The sequence below is a fragment of the Neopsephotus bourkii genome, unplaced genomic scaffold (assembly GCF_033783945.1).
Source record: "Neopsephotus bourkii isolate Nb327-2 ecotype Australia unplaced genomic scaffold, CSIRO-AGI_Nbou_v1 NB_1388, whole genome shotgun sequence".
Lineage (NCBI taxonomy): Eukaryota > Metazoa > Chordata > Aves > Psittaciformes > Psittacidae > Neopsephotus > Neopsephotus bourkii.
The window spans coordinates 1815851-1833377 of NW_026901866.1; the positions used below are offsets into that span (position 1 = coordinate 1815851).

At 40.6% G+C, this 17527-nt stretch overlaps 1 protein-coding gene and 2 long non-coding RNA genes across 3 annotated transcripts in view; 1 reads left to right on the forward strand and 2 right to left on the reverse strand.

Annotated features, from left to right (window-relative positions):
• The window catches only part of NUBPL (NUBP iron-sulfur cluster assembly factor, mitochondrial), an 89045-nt gene extending 85580 nt beyond the window's left edge, over nt 1-3465 (reverse strand). Inside the window, exons 1-2 of the mRNA XM_061367608.1 lie at nt 3254-3465; nt 2092-2239 (exon numbers count right to left, since the gene is read on the reverse strand). Coding sequence (XP_061223592.1) covers nt 2092-2239; nt 3254-3388 — 283 coding nt within the window. The 5' untranslated portion in view covers nt 3389-3465. The remainder of the gene's footprint in view (nt 1-2091; nt 2240-3253) is intronic.
• Nucleotides 3466-3484: 19 nt separating this feature from the next.
• LOC133219937 (uncharacterized) lies at nt 3485-12676 on the forward strand. Its single transcript, XR_009727573.1, has 2 exons — nt 3485-3688; nt 12097-12676. It is a non-coding gene; the product is annotated as an uncharacterized LOC133219937 (long non-coding RNA).
• On the reverse strand, nt 12589-17469 carry LOC133219939 (uncharacterized). The gene is made up of 3 exons (XR_009727575.1): nt 17254-17469; nt 14533-17018; nt 12589-12667 (listed from the first exon to the last, which is right to left on the reverse strand). It is a non-coding gene; the product is annotated as an uncharacterized LOC133219939 (long non-coding RNA).
• Nucleotides 17470-17527: the final 58 nt, after the last annotated feature.

The following is a 17527-nucleotide window of genomic DNA, read 5'->3' on the forward strand; positions in this document are numbered from 1 at the left end:
TGCTGGGGGAACATAAACAGTAAGCAAACAAACAAAAAAAAAACAACAAAAACAACCCACATTTGGCCAGATGGAGTAAATACAACAGAAACTTCACAGGAAAGACACAGGTAACAATCATACTAACACACTAGGAAACAAAAAACAACAAAAAAGCCAACCAAAGTATTTAAACATGCATTAAATATTCTTTTAATAATTAGCTACATTGATTTCACAAGACCCAAAAACGCTAGAAGCAACAGAGAATACAATATGAAAGCTAAATGCAAAGTAACTCATCAGGTTAATGAATGGCCCTGACAAACCTGACCAGAATGCATACCCACCTATCCTGAAATGGAGACCCAGAGCAACTGAAACATAAACATAAATGCGCTGAAGGAAAGAATATGAAGAGCCTTGGCAGTCCTTCTGAGAGATGCAGAAAATAAGACTGACTATATTTTCTGTGATGATTTAGGAACTAGAAGTGCACCTGTCCCTCCTTTCTTTTCAAGTCCTGCTCTCAAAGTGAGTCAGCAGAGTTATCACCAAACATGTTTCCCACAATCCTCCATTACGAAAAACATCATTCTATGTACATCATTCAGCAATGATGCCATGCAATGCTTTTTGCTAATGAGTGATTTGATCTTCAGTTGCTCATCTGAACCATGTAATCTCATTTTAATAAACAGGAATCTAGACTTGTTCTCAACATTACAAATGAATACATTCGGTAACAAAAGGATGTCCAAAACAGCAACATTTGAATGTTTCATTTACATTTCAACACTCTTATTTAATGCTTGTTGAAAACTGATTTTTTATTTTAAAATGTACTGTTATGAACTCCCAGCTCAAAGGATTATTAATGATACACATCATACTTTATGTATAAATTACAGATACACACAAATTACACACAGATGCCAGTTAGCAGAACTTAAACTAGCACATCTGTTTGCAGACACAAGGAGGATAATCTGAACTTACTGTTCAAATTACATTCATTTTGTAAATTGTTGGTTTACAAACAGATATTTGGTATTTTCAGTAACCTGAAACAACCAGCATATTAATTATAACCATAAAGAAAAAGGTACATTATTAAGAAATGCAAGTCTTGACTGTTTTGCATAGTTTTGTTCAGGTACATGTATCCTATGGAATAGGATAGTATTTATGTCTATCCTATGTACAGAAAGAAATAATTTCCGCATTGTTTGTACAGTTACTCTTACTATGGATGTGTTTGCTGTTCTAGTATTTTTTTCTTTTTTAGAAAGTCCTTTTCAAGCACGGCTGAAGTACAAACCAAAAAATGATAAATTAATAGCTATATCAATGTGTTAATCACAGCAAATGGAGATGAATAGTAGATAATATTCAACTAAAGAATGACTCTTTTCCAATCTAGATGCTAAGGAAGAGCTTTTTACACAAATTTCTTGCCAGAGATCTTCTCAAAAAGGTTTACCTTCAATGGCATCTTTAAATTCAAGCAAATTTCTGAAGTACTAGTATCCCGTGTACTATCTTGCTCTACCACCTAGGAACTGCACAGTTAAGAGAAAATTTGATTCAGCACCTAATGGTTGGGCTGAGAGAGAAGTTTAAGGTGTTTCACAAAGCTCTGATCAGTTTGTGTGACTTATAACCACTACTTCACCTTTCATTTATGAAATGCGTACAGAAGTAGTTGAGAAGATTGGACAGAGGCCCGATTTTGAAACCTTCTAAATATCAGTATCCCCTACAGAGCACATGACTCTGCTGACATAGCACAGAGAAGCACTCTACAGGCACACCTACATTGCTAGGGAAGAAAGAAGAGTATCACTGCACCGGTATATGATCCCCTCCACCTGAGGTGTCCTGGGACAGCACTTAACTATAACGAAGATACTGCTTCAAAGCTGTCTGCTCAATTTGTATCTCATTTAAAGCCAATACCTTTGTACCCAGACAGATTCTCAATGGCTGTAATGGGACTTAACACAGGTGAAGGGCTGTGTTAGTGGGACTCAATTCCAAAGGAACTGACAAGTGCCCAAATTTTCCTTACAAAGTATTACAGAATGTTCAAAGTAAACAAACAAATCTTACCTGCTGTTGTTGATTTTCCAACTCCCCCTTTTCCAGAAGCCAACACCACCACCTGCTTAACTCCTTCTATGGGCTTCTGTTTCGGCAGCCCGCGTGACAGGATCCGGGCACGTTTGTCCCTTAGAGCCTCATCCCTGGAGCCTGAGGACTAACAAAACCAGAAACCCAGTGAATACGAATGCACCACCCTGCAGCTCTCGCTGAGAAAGCAGACAGGGAAGAACACACCTGCACGCTGAGAAATTTTCACTATGGGTCCAAAAACACGTGGTTTCTCTCAAACGCAGCCTGTTTCACAGGCAGGCAAGCTGGGTGGAATGGGACCTGCTTAAAAATCACCCCAGGGGGCATTTTCTTTAGACAAACAGTTAAAGATGATCTTAACACTTAAAAATAATTAAATAAATAAATAAATAATGACGGCTTGTATTAAAATAAACCAAAATACCATTAAAAAGTTGGAATCTTTAAAAAACAGGCTAAACCTAGCTGTCATTTTACGTTACAGCTGCTTCAAGCACGCCTCTCAGATCTAACAACGAAGGAAGAGAAGCCCTCGGTGCTGAGCCGCCGATGGAGCCCAGGCAGCTCTCCAGAAAGCGGTCCCTCCCAAGCAGTGGCAGAGGCATCTATGCGAGTGCCGGTTCGCTGCAGCAAGTGCCCCCGAGCCGTTATTTCGGAAGAAGAGGTACACGACAGCTAAGAGCACCCTGCGGGCACTTCGCGGGACAGCAGTCTCCATCGATTCCGGCAGCATCCCACCCGCTATCGAGTGGCCCAGTTCTACCACCACTACAGGTGGCGAGCGACTACTCGCTACTTCCACAGAACTGACCCGGGTCCAGGCATAAAACAGGCAGACTCGCGTTTCCCTGCTCGGTCCCGCCATTTCCCCAGCAGACCGCCCCGCGCCACTAAGGCTGCAGCGGCCGTACCCCCACAGCACGGAGCAGCTGCTGAACCGCCTGCGCCACGGCACAGCACCACAGGGGACCCCGAGAGGATCTGGACCGCAACTGCCCTCCTGCCTCCTGGGCCCCCGGGAATCCCCCTCAAGCCCACGGACCGCCCGACCCTTCGCGACCGGCAGGCAGGGCTATGCCGTTCCCCTCCCTCCCCGAGGCGGACCTGGCGCACGGCGGAGAACTCACGCTTCACTCACCGCGGAGTCGGCAAACTGAGCGGTGCAAACGGCGGGTCCGCAGCCTGGGTCACGCCGCGGCGTTGCTGAAGACCTCCCGCCGCTGAAGGGGAAGCTGGCAGCGCGCAGTGCCCAGCGCCAAGCAGGAGCCCCCATACCCGTCGCCGGCCCGCCCCGGCGCGCTGAGATGGCGCCGTCTCGCCACGCCTCGGCCCGCCCCTTGAGCCGAGCCCGGATTCTGTCAACTCGGCCGGATCCCTGCGCCCCTCGGTGGGGCTGAGCGGACCCATGAGGCTCCGGGATCGAGGGGACCTTGCTGGAGATGGAGGATTTTGTGCTGAGAGAACGGCTGCAGCTGGGGACCTCGGGGGAAACCAGCGCCTTCCCGAATAGAGTGCCGAGCGGTGGCACTGTAAAACAGCCGCAGCACAAGAAAGCAGCTCCCTTCCGCTGTCTGTAAGAAAACTGGGCCCAAGGGGAAAATACCGGGTGACCACACGTATTACAAAGTGGTTAGGGGTTATTCCTCACAGTGTTGCACTTGTCCCCGCTGGCTGTCCTGCCTGTTTTCCCTGTGGCACTCCTTCAGCTGGTCGGTGCCTTCTGAATTCTCCTCTTTACCTACACAGTGGGTGGCCAAGAGCTTGGTCCTTTATGTGTTTGTTCTCTGCAAATAAATATATACAATTTCATCATTTGGGACATTAATTAAAAGAACAAAGAGACTTGTAGCTGGGACAAATGCCACCTGATTTGTTTTGTTTGGTTTTCTTTGTTGGTTTTTTTAATACTAGTACTGAAGCACTCATAATTGGTTATAGTTTGGGTTTCCCAGCCATTTTACACCCACTCCATGGAAGTTTCATCAAAACCACGATTCTGTTCTTGTGTGAGATTTATTTAAAGCTTTAAAGATACAAAAAAAATCATCTACTGCTTCTCTTCCACCTACAAAGCTTGTAACCACAGAGTGGAAGGAAATTAGATCGGTTTGACATGATTTGCTCTTGACAATTCCATGAATAGTCCTTATTCATGTAAGTGGTACTATAGAAGTAATTCAGATCTTGGCAGTTTCAGGCCATTAGTTTTCAAAGGTAAAATACAGTGTAGATAATGTCTTTTGTTGGTATCTGTTGTAATAGGTAATAGATCAGAGGATTTTACATTGGTTTAAAGTGTTATTACAATAAACATTTCCTCTATTTCACAGTGACCAGAATTTTTACTATTTCAAATTTAATTTTTTTAACCTGTGTTATTAGCATTTTACTAAAAAATACCATTGTCAAAGGCTTATTCCAATGCTCAGCTACCACACAAAAATTGTAATTACAAAAATAAATTCTTCTGCTATCCTTTAAGTGATTCTTACTCAAACTCTCATTTTTGTTGCACCGTGAGCATATTTTGAATAGCTAACAGACACCTGAACATGTCAAATCATTTTCCAATAATTTATCCTACTGCCAAACCAAAATGCAAAAGAATCTGAAAACCAATGAGCCACTTCATTTTGAAACTATGATCCAGATCTGCCTCAGGGGCCTTGTTTTCACTGCCTCAGGAAATCATGTTACCTCCTGTTGTGCAAGAAAATTCTGTAATTGGTTTTCCTACCTTGAGCAGTTGGAGGCAGTGTTAAAGTGCAAAATACTGTTGATTTCATAGAAATAAAATCAGTACAGAAGGATCACTGGTAGGCATACTGTTCAGATATTCATCACTTCAAAGCCTATGCAAAGAAGAGAAAATGGCAAAAAAAGTTCCATTGTGTACTCTTTGGTTCTGAGAATAGTTCTAACAATGACTGGAACAACCCTCATGAATGTTTTCGTGGGATTGTTGTTTTGTAAAGCTGATCTATCACAAAATAAAATTGAAAAGTACACTGAAGGAGCTTTCCAAAACTTACGAAGAAAGAACAATTCTCAGTATTTTTAGTTCTATAATAATTCCTTTTAGCCTGGTTTGTTAGTAATAGGAGAACTAATTGTAGTAGGTTGCATTGAATGCAAATATGAAAAGTTGAATTTGGTCATTAGAAAGAAATTTAAATGTGTTCAGCAATATAGCAGGCATTTTCAAAATACCTTGATTGTTAAGAGTAGGATACATGAATTAGAGTTTGGTTGAGATGTACACCATCATCTCTTCTAATTATAAACAGTTTCATGGATTATACACTTCTCATAATTGCTTTTGGCTTCCTATTTCAATTTTCACATTTGAAAGTATTGGTCTGAGTAAGTTGTTTGCCCAACACTGTCATCACAGTCCACATACAGTTCTAAAATAAGACGCTAGGAAGATGCAACCAAAAATTAACAAAGATTTTACTTCCAGATCTGAGTCCTTATGGAAACTACAGGCAATCTCTGCATCTGTCAGAAAATTCCACTCTGGACTTTTCAATAGTTCAAAAAAAAAAACGAAAGACACAATATATAATTTTAATGAAAATTGATGACATTTTCTTTAAGTGAAAGAAAATGTTTAAATTTCTATTCAGCCAGAACACTAACATGATAAAAATATAATCTATTTTTGTCTGAAATTAGTTTGTCTTTTGTTTAAGTGTATTCTTTCTCCAGCCAAAATCAATTAAGGGTATCCAGGTATAGCAAGGGAAGATTTGTTGCCAACTGACTCCAAATTTAAAAATTGAATTAACATTTGAAAATTACTTGGTAGCTAATCAGGTTGACTTGAGTGCAGTAGGAAGTAAGTGGCTAAAAAAAGAGTATTTTATCAAGTCTGTAAGCTTTCAAGAGTGATGGAGCCCTCTATTTCCATTCACATTTCTGTGTGTCTGCACAGTAGTGTATTAATACCATAGTAACATATATACTATAGGACATGCTGCAGACTCTTCTCATATGATCTATCCATTTTGGTCACAATGGATGTGACCAAAACACACGCTTGGTAAACTAGAAATTACATTAAAGGAAGGCTAAGGAAATGTTACTCAAAACTAAGGGGTCGTTTTAGCTTCATGACCCCACAGGCCTGTAATCTTTGGCCATAGAGGCATACCATAGCATATCAAGGCAAGTCTGTGTGGCATGGGGGTCACTGATTTCATTATTTTAGCTTGTCTGGTCAGCCAGCTCTGGCACATTTAAGATAAATAACGTTAAAATGTTGCTTTTTATCATTTTGTCTACAAAACAATAATTATTTGGTTGGTGGGGAAAGGAAGTCTAAGGTACTGAAGTTTTAAGCCAGTTATCAAAGCTCATGTGATGGACTATGAGGCTGATAAGAAATATAGATGGTTCTATCATTAAATTGATATAATCTTCCATATATTGTTATATAGTAAAATAAGATACAATGCCTTAAAGAGTTATGGAAGTTGTGGCATTTCTGGGAAAGCCAGGAGAACTCACTATGATTGCCTCTTAAAACTTAGACACTCTGCTTCTATCTGAGCCTCAGACTGCTGTAGAGCAAGGAGGGCATCTGGGATCATGACGTTCCCATTTTTCCATGCTACTTAACCTGGAGCAGTTGTTCCAAAGCTTTTTTAAAGCTAAGCCTGGTTTGAAAAAAATGGCAATCCTCTGTGACTTCTTGTGCTCTTACCCAGCAGCTGCTAGAACCCAGACCCTTGCTGCTGTGCCCTCATTTCTGAGCCTTGGGCTCATTAGTGTGTCTCAGGATGGCTGGTACGTTCTCCCTTTGGCGGGAGACCAAGCCAGACTTGCTCTCATGGCTCTTGACAGAATATCATTCTCCTGTGGGGCTGACAAACTATGTCTTTTTCCTGCTTGGCTTAGATACCAATATCAGTGACATTGAGGCACTTACGACCACTTCATGCAAAGTAAATTTGCCCCAAAGGATTTTAACAGATTCTGATTTAAAATATCCACACAAAACAAGTGAGGTTTACTTGTGTTTTCATATGGAACATTACCTTCACTTTTTTTGTTATACATGGCAATACTTGAAACTGCAACATCTTAACAAACACTATGAAGACACATAAAAACAGTAATAATGTATTATTTTTCCTTTATCATATGTATTAATATTTTAATAATAATAATAATAATTTTTACTGTGACAGTGGTGAGGTATTGGAACAGGCTATCCAAAGAGGTGGTGGCTGTTCCATCCCTGGCAGTGTTCAAGGCCAGCTTCGACTGGGCCTTGATCAAGCTGGTCTACTGGAAGGTGTCCCTGCCCATGGCAGGAGATTGGAACTAGATGATTTTAAGGTCCTTTTCAGCCCTAACCATTCTATGATTCTGTGATAATACCACACAAGTAGTTTCATCCTACTTCGATGACTGCTTTGCCAAACTTTAAACTGCGACAAAAATTACATTGTGAAAAAAATTAGTTCTGCTTTGCTATACGAGGAGGAATCTGGCAAAATTGAGTCCAGTTTAGTTTGTATATTGTTTTCATGTGGACATTTTAATCAGTGTGGTCTTTCACAGTCAAGAAGAGATGAAAACCTTATTTAAACTGTTGCTAGATTCTTCTGAAGCCACTTACCAAGTTCTTCAGGTTAACATTGCTAACTATAGTAATAGTAGCATCACACTGAAGACACAGCTGGTATTACAGCAATTTTCTCAGCCTTAAACAAGTGATACAGAAAATGAAGAGATTTACTTTGTTGAATATGCCTTTCAGTAACAAAGCCACATAATTTTTTTTATGTGTCTGATATATAGATATTGCTTGCATGAATGGAATGAACTCCAATTAACAATATTTCCATTGAACAAAAAGCAAAGGTTTTGATTTAAGTATTCCTAATCTTTGCAATATATGAAGGAAGACTTGCATTTCTAGTCTTTCTTTCATTGTCCTTTCCATTTTCTTTTTTTTTTTCTTCCAGCAATGAAGTTAAATTGCAATGATAAGATACCTGGGGCAGAAAGACTCCTATTGTATTACAGATTGTAAAAAAAAACAGGATAAAAATTATGTTCACTGGCCTAAAAGCTTCAGTAAACCATTTGACAGCACTGGTCTTAGTCATAAGGGCATTTAGTCACAATTTCAGTTTATGAAATAATTTTAATTCTGCTTTTCATTCATTTTTTCTCAGTAATGAGCTTATGCTTTAGAGGAAGTATTTTTGTTAACATCAGAACCTTAAGCCTAAATGATTTCTGTATACCAGATGAATCTTATTTGGCCAGTGAGGCTGATGGAGACGTTACAACAACTTTTACTGTTTCTGATGATTAATAATTATTTTAAAAATCTAGTTCATATTCCAAACAAGTTCAGTTTTGCTTCATGGCCATTTAATACTTATCTCATAAATACCAGTACACCAGCAGTGCAAGGTATTTCAGAAGGGCACCAATACACTTGGGTGTATTCCATGAAAGCTTTTGCATTATGGATCTTGGAACTAATGTCTAAAACCCAACTCTATCACGTAAATAAATGCAATTTGCATTCATCTAATTAGTGCCACTAAAGGATTGCACTATACCTTTAAAATACTGATCTAATTAAATTCTGACATGAGAAAATGTAACTATTAGAGGAAATATGGAGACTATTCATAGAAAACAGAAAATTGTTTTGACAGTAAGTGATTGTTGAATTGAGCCCTTAGCTTATTAGCTCACACTTAGGACTCATGGAAGTCATTAGAGAAAGGATATTTGCAAAGCAGGGTTGTGTTGTGCAATCCACTTCTTGACAGTGGGCTCTGGCCCATATTAACTGCTAAACCAGGACCAGAATTTTTTTGTTAGTGAATGAGCCCTAGCCAAAAATACATCAAGAACTGCCAAAGATGAGTCACAGTGTCCAAAGAATATTTCCTGCAATTAATTAACTTCCTAGTACAAGTGTAGAGTAAAATCTACAGATGTAGAAAATTCACAAGAAGGTAAACTGAGACATTCTCTAAGCTGCATAGTGCATTAATTAGATTTGTGTTTTCTGTATCAGGAGCTAAAACACCTCATATTTGTGGGCACCAAAATGACAGGGTTTTTTCATTTGGACGTGGCCCTCACTCAGACTATCACTATGAAGATGCAACTGGTTTTTTGTCCTATGTACAACAGAGTATCCAGGGAAAGATCAAATATCTGTAATTGATATTAAAATATTCCACATTACAGAGTAATTGTTTTACCCGGTTATTCATAAAAAGATAAGCCTCTAGCGGTTTCAAGAATTATCTGTGAAATAAAAAGCTCTTTAAGAAGAAGTTACACCTAACACCATTTTTCTATTCTGTTAGCACATCTAATATTGAAGATAAAATATTTTACTTCCCCTCTGTAGCAGCTATTTAGCATCTATTGTAAAAGAAAGAAACTCTGACCCTTTGGCAGCTAAAAAAAAAATAAACACTGAGAGATTATGTGAAAAATCTCCTTTTATCATTGCAGTGCTTCTGAGGTATCAAATAAAAGGAATGATTTCATCCCAAATGAGTTCAGAAACATGCATGAAAAAAAATCTGCCTTTTAAGAAAGTGTGAAAACTCAGTATTAAAAAGCAATTCTTGAAACTGGAAGCTCTGTGAAACATGTTAAGCCACACTGGAAATAATAGCAGGAAACCACATTATTTCTTGACACATGGTCCATTATCTTATTTGAAACCATGAATATTCATTACAATTTACAATCTTCTATTATTTAGCTCACTGCATTAAACATCTGCTTTTTTCTCAGAAGACCTGAGGGGAAACAAGATCACCTTCTATTTATGTTGGTTAAAATCATGAAAGGATTATATATTCACTATTGTATTAAGTGAAACAAACCATCAAGGGTGATGGTAAATGCAAGTCCTGTGGTTGCTATCTGTTTTAAGGGGAATTAGTTCCCAAAATACAATTTTAAGAAAAGCACACAGATCAACATTACTGTATCTGTATATGATGCAGTGCTACAGCAAAGCAAGATACCCATTTGGGTTGTAATGGGATGTTCTTATATTGAAGGGAATAAAATACCAGAATCTGTCAACCCTGCTTGGCTCATTGAGCTCTGGCAATCTTGTTGAACTGTGCCATGAAAGAGGCTGCCATTTTCAAAGAACAACAGCTCCAACAACTGATAAATGACAGACCAAGCATATAATTAGTGCCTCCTCAAACTTACCCAGTTTCATCATGATGCATGGCAAATAGCACTTGGGATGACTTCAGAGGTTTGCCATTCAGAGAATTTTCTAATGACCTATCATTTGCCTGCACACTTCCCTGACTAGCTAAGTATGCCTGAGGGGAAAAAAATGATAGGAGCTGTGGCTCAAGGAGGAAGCTTTTGGCCTGAAGCTGTAGCAAGTTTTATTTTGAAAGTCATCCACATAAAGGCAAAGAAATTACAACCTGATTATGCCTGCATACTCAACTGTAACTGCGGGCAAGGAGTCCTCCAGGTACATGGAGAATAATAAATAACCTTTCATTCTATTGTGAAAGGAGCAGAAAAAGCCACATCTCAATCCATGTACATTTTTAATAATAAAATGAGGCTTTATACCAATAGCCTGATAATTTTACACATGAAATCTATTGAAAACTTAGAAACTCAAGTTCCAGCTCTTAGAAGATATTGATACATTTTTGTCTATAGTAATGTCTTCACATTATCATCAAAATTTCTCACTGAAAATGAAACAAATAGAACAACCTAACAAAACCACACCTCTTTATCACTAATTACTATTGCAAAAGTGTTTATGAGGTGCAGAGAGCAGTGATGCAGCAATAACGGGAGGAGAACAGATCTGAATTGCTTTACATGGCAGAAGCAGAGGCAGTATACAGCATAACAGGGACAATGATCCAGGGGCTGCGAAGCACAGCACAAATACTTGGTGGAGTCACCTTGGGCCTGCACCAAACCAGCCATGAGCATAGAGCACAAAGAATGTAGGATCTGTGTTCTGCAGGGCCTCTGCAAGAGGGTTCAGTATAAATACCTCCTCCATTAGGAGGAACCCAGTTTGCACCACCCATCTAGAACAGCCAGGTGTGAGTTAGCTTAGTGGCTTGAAGCAAAGGTAACTGCCACCTACCACACTGCCAGACCAATGCCAGGCTCTGCCCAGATGTGTGGTCAGCAGTTCTGTATAGAGAACAAGAACCTGAAACTGAGATTCACTGATCAAAGCTGGCTGGCTGAGTACACCAAGCTTGCTCAGGGCTGGCAAACAGCCTGTTCAGCTGCAAACTCATTCAGCGTCCTTACTCCTCGCTGTTTGCGCCAGGCCCTGTAACCATAAAGTTCAGAAAGGTTCAGGACCAAAGCTTATCAGAGTAGCTCAGTTCTGTAAAAAACCCACTGTATTGCTTATAATCAGTGCAAGGTGTTACAATTATACCCTAAGGTACATACAGTAGGTAGGCTATTCCCACTGCTTTGTTGATTTCTTTGGAGCAGGATACAAAAGTCCTTTTAATATTAATGTCTTTTCATTATGTAGACAAAGGTTTGGTATGGGATACACCCAAGCAGGGGAAAATTATAGTAGTTAAACATCACAGGCAAATGAACATGCCCAACACCTGTAGAGAAAGAGACCATCATTAATAGTGTGCTTAGTTCCTTTAAACAATATGGTAAGCAAACAGGTTCTGTGTCTTTATCTGGCTACTTTCCTCCTCCCACAACAGTCAAATTTCTGCTTCTCACTTAGAAAAGCTGCAATTGTACCCAACATAGCTTTCACGCTGTTATTCAGAAATTTAATTAACTTTTGATTGCTCTAACATTTCAGTATCTGTTTTGTAACAGTATGAAGGACTAAACAAAACACTGATCTATTTTTACTAATGTATTTAATTTTCACTGCATACTTTAAACATGCATAAAATCAGCTGCTTAAATCGCAGGATTGCTCTTCCACAACAGGAATACCAGCCTTCACTGAAAACGATTGAGAAATTCCTGGGGACAGCAAGCTGGCTCTGCTGGAGGAGCTGAAGAGGTGTGCCAACTGAAGCTACAAAACTGGGGCTGAAGAGGTCACAATCTTCCTCAGGGCTATACTGCAAACCAGAAAGATAAAAATCACAATGCCGTCTCTTCCTCTCAGTCACCTTCCCCCAGTGTTTCTTTTGAAGGGTAAACAGATCTGGGGGGTCTCTGGAGGGCTAGGCTGCTGACAGTCCTCACCCCATGTCTTCTCTGAGTGATTTATGGTAGCCTTACGCAGGCATTGTGTAATACTTGTGAATTTTGATTGACATGACTGCTATTCCAACATATTTCTGCTGCTTGACTCGCACTAGGGAAATTCTTCATACCCTCTCTCTGCCTTCCTTATTTTTAAATACCTCTGGACTAAGGAGGATGATGGCTGGGAGGCAGACATGCTCCTGACCTTAATGTCTGTACAGCACCTTGAATAAGAAAGAAGTCAGTACTAAATACAGCCATCATAATGTGTCTAAATGTCTGCTACTTAGACAATAAAATGATTCTAACATGATGTCTTGAAGGCATGCTAAGGCACATGAAAAACAACAAGGTGCTTGGTGACAGCCAGCATGGCTTCACCAAGGGGAAATCCTGCCTGACTAATTTGGTGGCCTTCTATGATGGGGCTACAAAACTGATGGACAGCGGTAAAGCAGTTGATGTCATCTACCTGGACTTGTGTAAAGTGTTCGACACTGTCCCACACGACATCCTTGTCTCTAAATTGGAGAGGCATCAATTTGATGAATGGACCAGTCGGTGGATAAAGAACTGGCTGGATGGCTGGACACAAAGAGCTGTGGTCAATGGCTCAATGTCCAGCTGGAGACCAGTAACGAGTGGCGTCCCTCAGGGATCGGTGTTGGGGCCGGTCTTGTTTAACATCTTCGTTGCTGACATGGACAGTGGGATTGAGTGCGCCCTCAGCAAGTTTGATGATGACACCAAGCTGTGTGGTTTGGTTGATATGCTGGAAGGAAGGAATGCCATCCAGAGGGACCTTGACACGCTTGTGAGGTGGGCTGATGCCAACCTCATGAAGTTTAACCATGACAAGTGCAAGCTCCTACACCTGGGTTGGAGCAATCCCAGGCACAGCTAGAGGCTGGGCAGAGAAGAGATTCAGAGCAGCCCTGCGGAGAAGGACTTGGGGGTGTTGGTCGATGAGAAAATGAACATGAGCCAGCAGTGTGCGCTTGCAGCCCAGAAAGCCAACCGTATCCTGGGCTGCATCAAAAGGAGCATGACCAGCAGGTCGAAGCAGGTGATCCGGCCCCTTTATTCTACTCTCGTGAGACCTCAGACCTCACTTGGAGTATTGTGTGCAGTTCTGGTGTCCTCAACATAAAAAGGACATGGATCTGTTGGAAGAAGTCCAGAGGAGGGCCACAAGGATGATCAGGGGACTGGAGCACCTCCTGTACAGAGATCGGCTGAGAAAGTTGTGGCTGTTCAGCCTGGAGAAGAGAAGGCTGCGTGGAGACCTCATAGCAGCCTTCCAGTATCTGAAGGGGGCCTATAGGGATGCTGGGGATGGACTCTTCCTTAGGGACTGTAGTGGTAGGACAAGGGATAACAGGTTAAAACTTAAACAGGGGAAGTTTAGATTGGATATAAGGAGGAAATTCTTTCCTGTTAGGGTGGTGAGGCACTGGAATAGGTTGTCCAGGGAGGTTGTGAATGCTCCATCCCTGGCAGTGTTCAAGGCCAGGTTGGACGAGGCCTTGGGTAATATGGTTTAGAGCGAGGTGTCCCTGCCCATGGCAGGGGGGTTGGAACTTGATGATCTTAAGGTCCTTTCCAACCCTAACTATTCTATGATTCTATGTCCTGGGTTCAGTAGCAGTAATTTTTTCTCCCTGGTGGCTGGTGCAGTGCTGTGGTTTTGACTTTCAGCCTGGGAACAGCACTGATGGCACGGATGTTTTTGGTTGTTGCTAAGTCATGTTTATTCTGACGAAGGACTTTGAGTCTCATGCTCTGGCGGGGGGGGGGGGGGGGGGGTCAGGGGGATGGGACGCCTGGCCCAAACTGACCAAAGAGGTGTTCCATACCACAGCATGTCATGGCCAGTGTGTGAACTGGGGGCAGTTGCCCAGAGGGGTTGGATCACTGCTCAGTCAGGCTGGGTATCAGTTGGTGTGTGGTGAGCGGTTGTATTCTCTTCCCTTGTTATTTCCCTTATCATTATTATCATTGGTGGTAGCAGTACTGGTTTGTGTTATACCTTAGTTACTGGACTGTTCTTACCTCAACCCGTGGGAGTTACATTCTTTCAATTCTCCTCCCCATCCCTCTGGGAGTGGTGGGAGGAAGGCGGGGGGGGGGGAGTGAGCAATACTAAGTGGCTGACTGGGTTTAAACCACGACACACGACCACCTAATCCTCTGTACATCCACATTGCTGTTCAGCAGTATTTCCTCTCTTCCAGCTAATCAGCATTTCAGCTAGCAATTCTGAGGCTGTAGAAAGAAGAAAGCTTAATTGGATCTTGAACTACATGGAGAAACAGGCTACAAAAAAATAAAAATCACCAAACATGAAGAGCCAGATAGCTCATCCCAGATAGTATGTTAGGCTACGTAGCTAAGAAACAAGCAAAATATGTAATCTGGGAGCAAAAGAGAAGAAAAAGTTATCCAACAGAAAGCAAAGGGCTTGACTCAGTTCAGGATGTAAGATGGTAAACATCACTTCAGAAACAAAACAGACTGTCATTCTGAGCTGTCTTGTGGCAGTTTTAACATCTTGAAAAAAAGATACCGCGTATCTATAGTTTTTCTTTGAGGGACTGATCTGTTCAGCATGGGTAAATTAAAAAGTGTACTTTTAGTATGTCTGTCCCACAAGCAGTTGTTCTACCAAGATATAACCTTACCAGCAACCTATTTTGTATCTTTGCTATCCAAGTGCCACTGCATCTTTGTATGGTTTCTCTTTAAAACAGATGACACTGTTGATGTGATAGCTGCTTCAAAGACCTTTGATCATGGTTTCAGACACCACAGACAAAGGAATTGCATCCAAGATGCATCTTGTCCATTCAAAGTTCCAGTCAACTACTGCCCCTGCCACAGAGTATGCAACTGCAACTTAATACTAACAAAAAAAAAAAAAAAAATCATCCCTAGGGAAAAATTCAAGACCACTCGAGATCGTTTTGGTACTGAAAGACCTCTAGCATTTCCTCGTCTGATAAAACAGGAGAAAGCTAAGTACACAGAGGCAAAGCTCCCAGCACCCAGCCCCCTCTTCACAAAACGATTCATTCCATTAAATGTAGATGAAATATGCATGACCATTCACACAAAAGGGAAGAAAAAAACACATGTCCACTGAAATCTGTGAGAAGTGGTTCATACTGCCATCTGCCCTTCCACAAGAGAACTGATGTGAAAGTAACCAGAAATGTCTTCTGAATACCATTCTCAAAATACCTACTTTCTGCCCAATGACAACAAGCAGAGAGGATAAAAGAAATATTCTGAGACAGGTGTCAAATCTGAAATGTAGAAAAAAATATTTGGATAAATAACTGATAAAAATATCAATATAATTTATGCACTGATACATTCTTTAGATGTCAGGAGGTTTGTGAAAAAACAGTGAAATCCAAACTTTTGTCTAAAACGTAACCAACAAACTTACTGTCATTCTTTGGCATACAAAAAGAGGCTCTTAACCTAACTATGGACCAAAAAGATTCAAAAAATTCAAGATGCAGTACAAGAAAATTCATTTGTCTTCCCAAAGAAAATACAATTCCACCAAGAATCCAAAAATAAACAATGATGTCATACTAATTTTTCTATACGCTGTTTCACACACATCTGTGTTGAAACTTGCACATAACTAAATGTTCTTCATCAAATCCTGGTGTAAATAACGGTACTGCAACAAAGAACGATCAACATCCTTGTGTATTACTATCCCTCTATAATCTGGTTACATGATTTACTCAGATTGTAGTATAATCCATTTGCTTTAACAATCAATTTATATCACAAATACATATGGAGAAAAAACTCATTTAAAATGGATTGCTACAGCATTAAACTCTTCCTAATGAGTCTGGGGATACGGCTTTAGAGTAAGTGAACAGAAGTTATTTTAAATAAAATTAGCTGAGTTTAAATAAAACCAGCTCATACTTAACAATACCCTACAGCTAACAAAATTTAGCTAGTTTTTGTACTAATCACTTAGTGTGATTTCCTCTTCTTCCATAAAGGTTTGCTTTGGGAAGAGCAACGTCACTGAACACTCATGCAAGAGAGAACGTTTTTAAATAACACAGAGAAGCCAAATACATCCCTAGGTATAACACTAGCTATTCATGACTGCATATTGCCCCTTCCTGTGCAGTAATCATCTTCAGTAATCTTACTCTGTGATGGAGGCCAGGTAACAAAATTTGGCTTCTCACCCACAGTGAGAAGTATTAATAAAAAAAAAAAAATAAAAATTGAACACGGTTGTGAAAATACAATCTTCAGTCTTAAAATTAATTCAGAGAGAGGCATTTAATTCTGCATCCCTGTATCCTGACTTTCTGAAGCCCGTGTTATTAAAAAATTGCATCTGTCAGATTTCATGGATGGGAGGAAGGCACTCTTCTAATTTCGGAACTGTCCAATGACTATCTAGGTGTGTAGCAAAAAACCTGACAGGTAACAAAGTATTTGCAATACTTTAACTTTTTCCCTTAGCATTGGGATCTCACTTCAGAACTACTTTTTTTGTCATATTTTGATCCCTCCGTCTCCAGCTCCCTTTTCAGTACATTATTTTCTGTTCTCTCTACTCCAAAGCAACATTACTGAAGAGAAACTCTCCAACTTGACGGGTTCATCTTGGTCACCTGAAACACAAACATTAGTTGTTTATAAAGAAGTGACAACATTCAGATTAATAGTGTTTTGTTTGTTTTTTCACGCAGAAACTACACAACATACGACTCTTACCCCAAGCACGTAACGTTTCCCCACCACAAAAGAAGCAGATTTTCCATTTCTCATAGAGACTACCCTCCCCACACCCGCTTCCCGGTAGCTGTAGGACACGGGTAAATTGAGCTGTAGAGATACTTTGCTTATTCTGTTCCAAAGCTTGTATCCTTGCTGCCTCCCCCTCCTTAGAAGCCACCGACAGACCACAAGCCCTGTTTTACCTTCTGCGAAAGGTATTTGCTAGTTTTATCTAACATTTTCAGCAAGGACTTTTTTCACCTCTTGCGTGTCAACATAAACTGCTTTTAAATATCTGCAGCGTAAAGTCGCTGCCTCCTGCAGAGCTCGTCGGTGGCCCCCGCCCCGTTCTTTCCATTCGCCTGCGACACCGCGCTCCCTGGGGCGCGGCTCC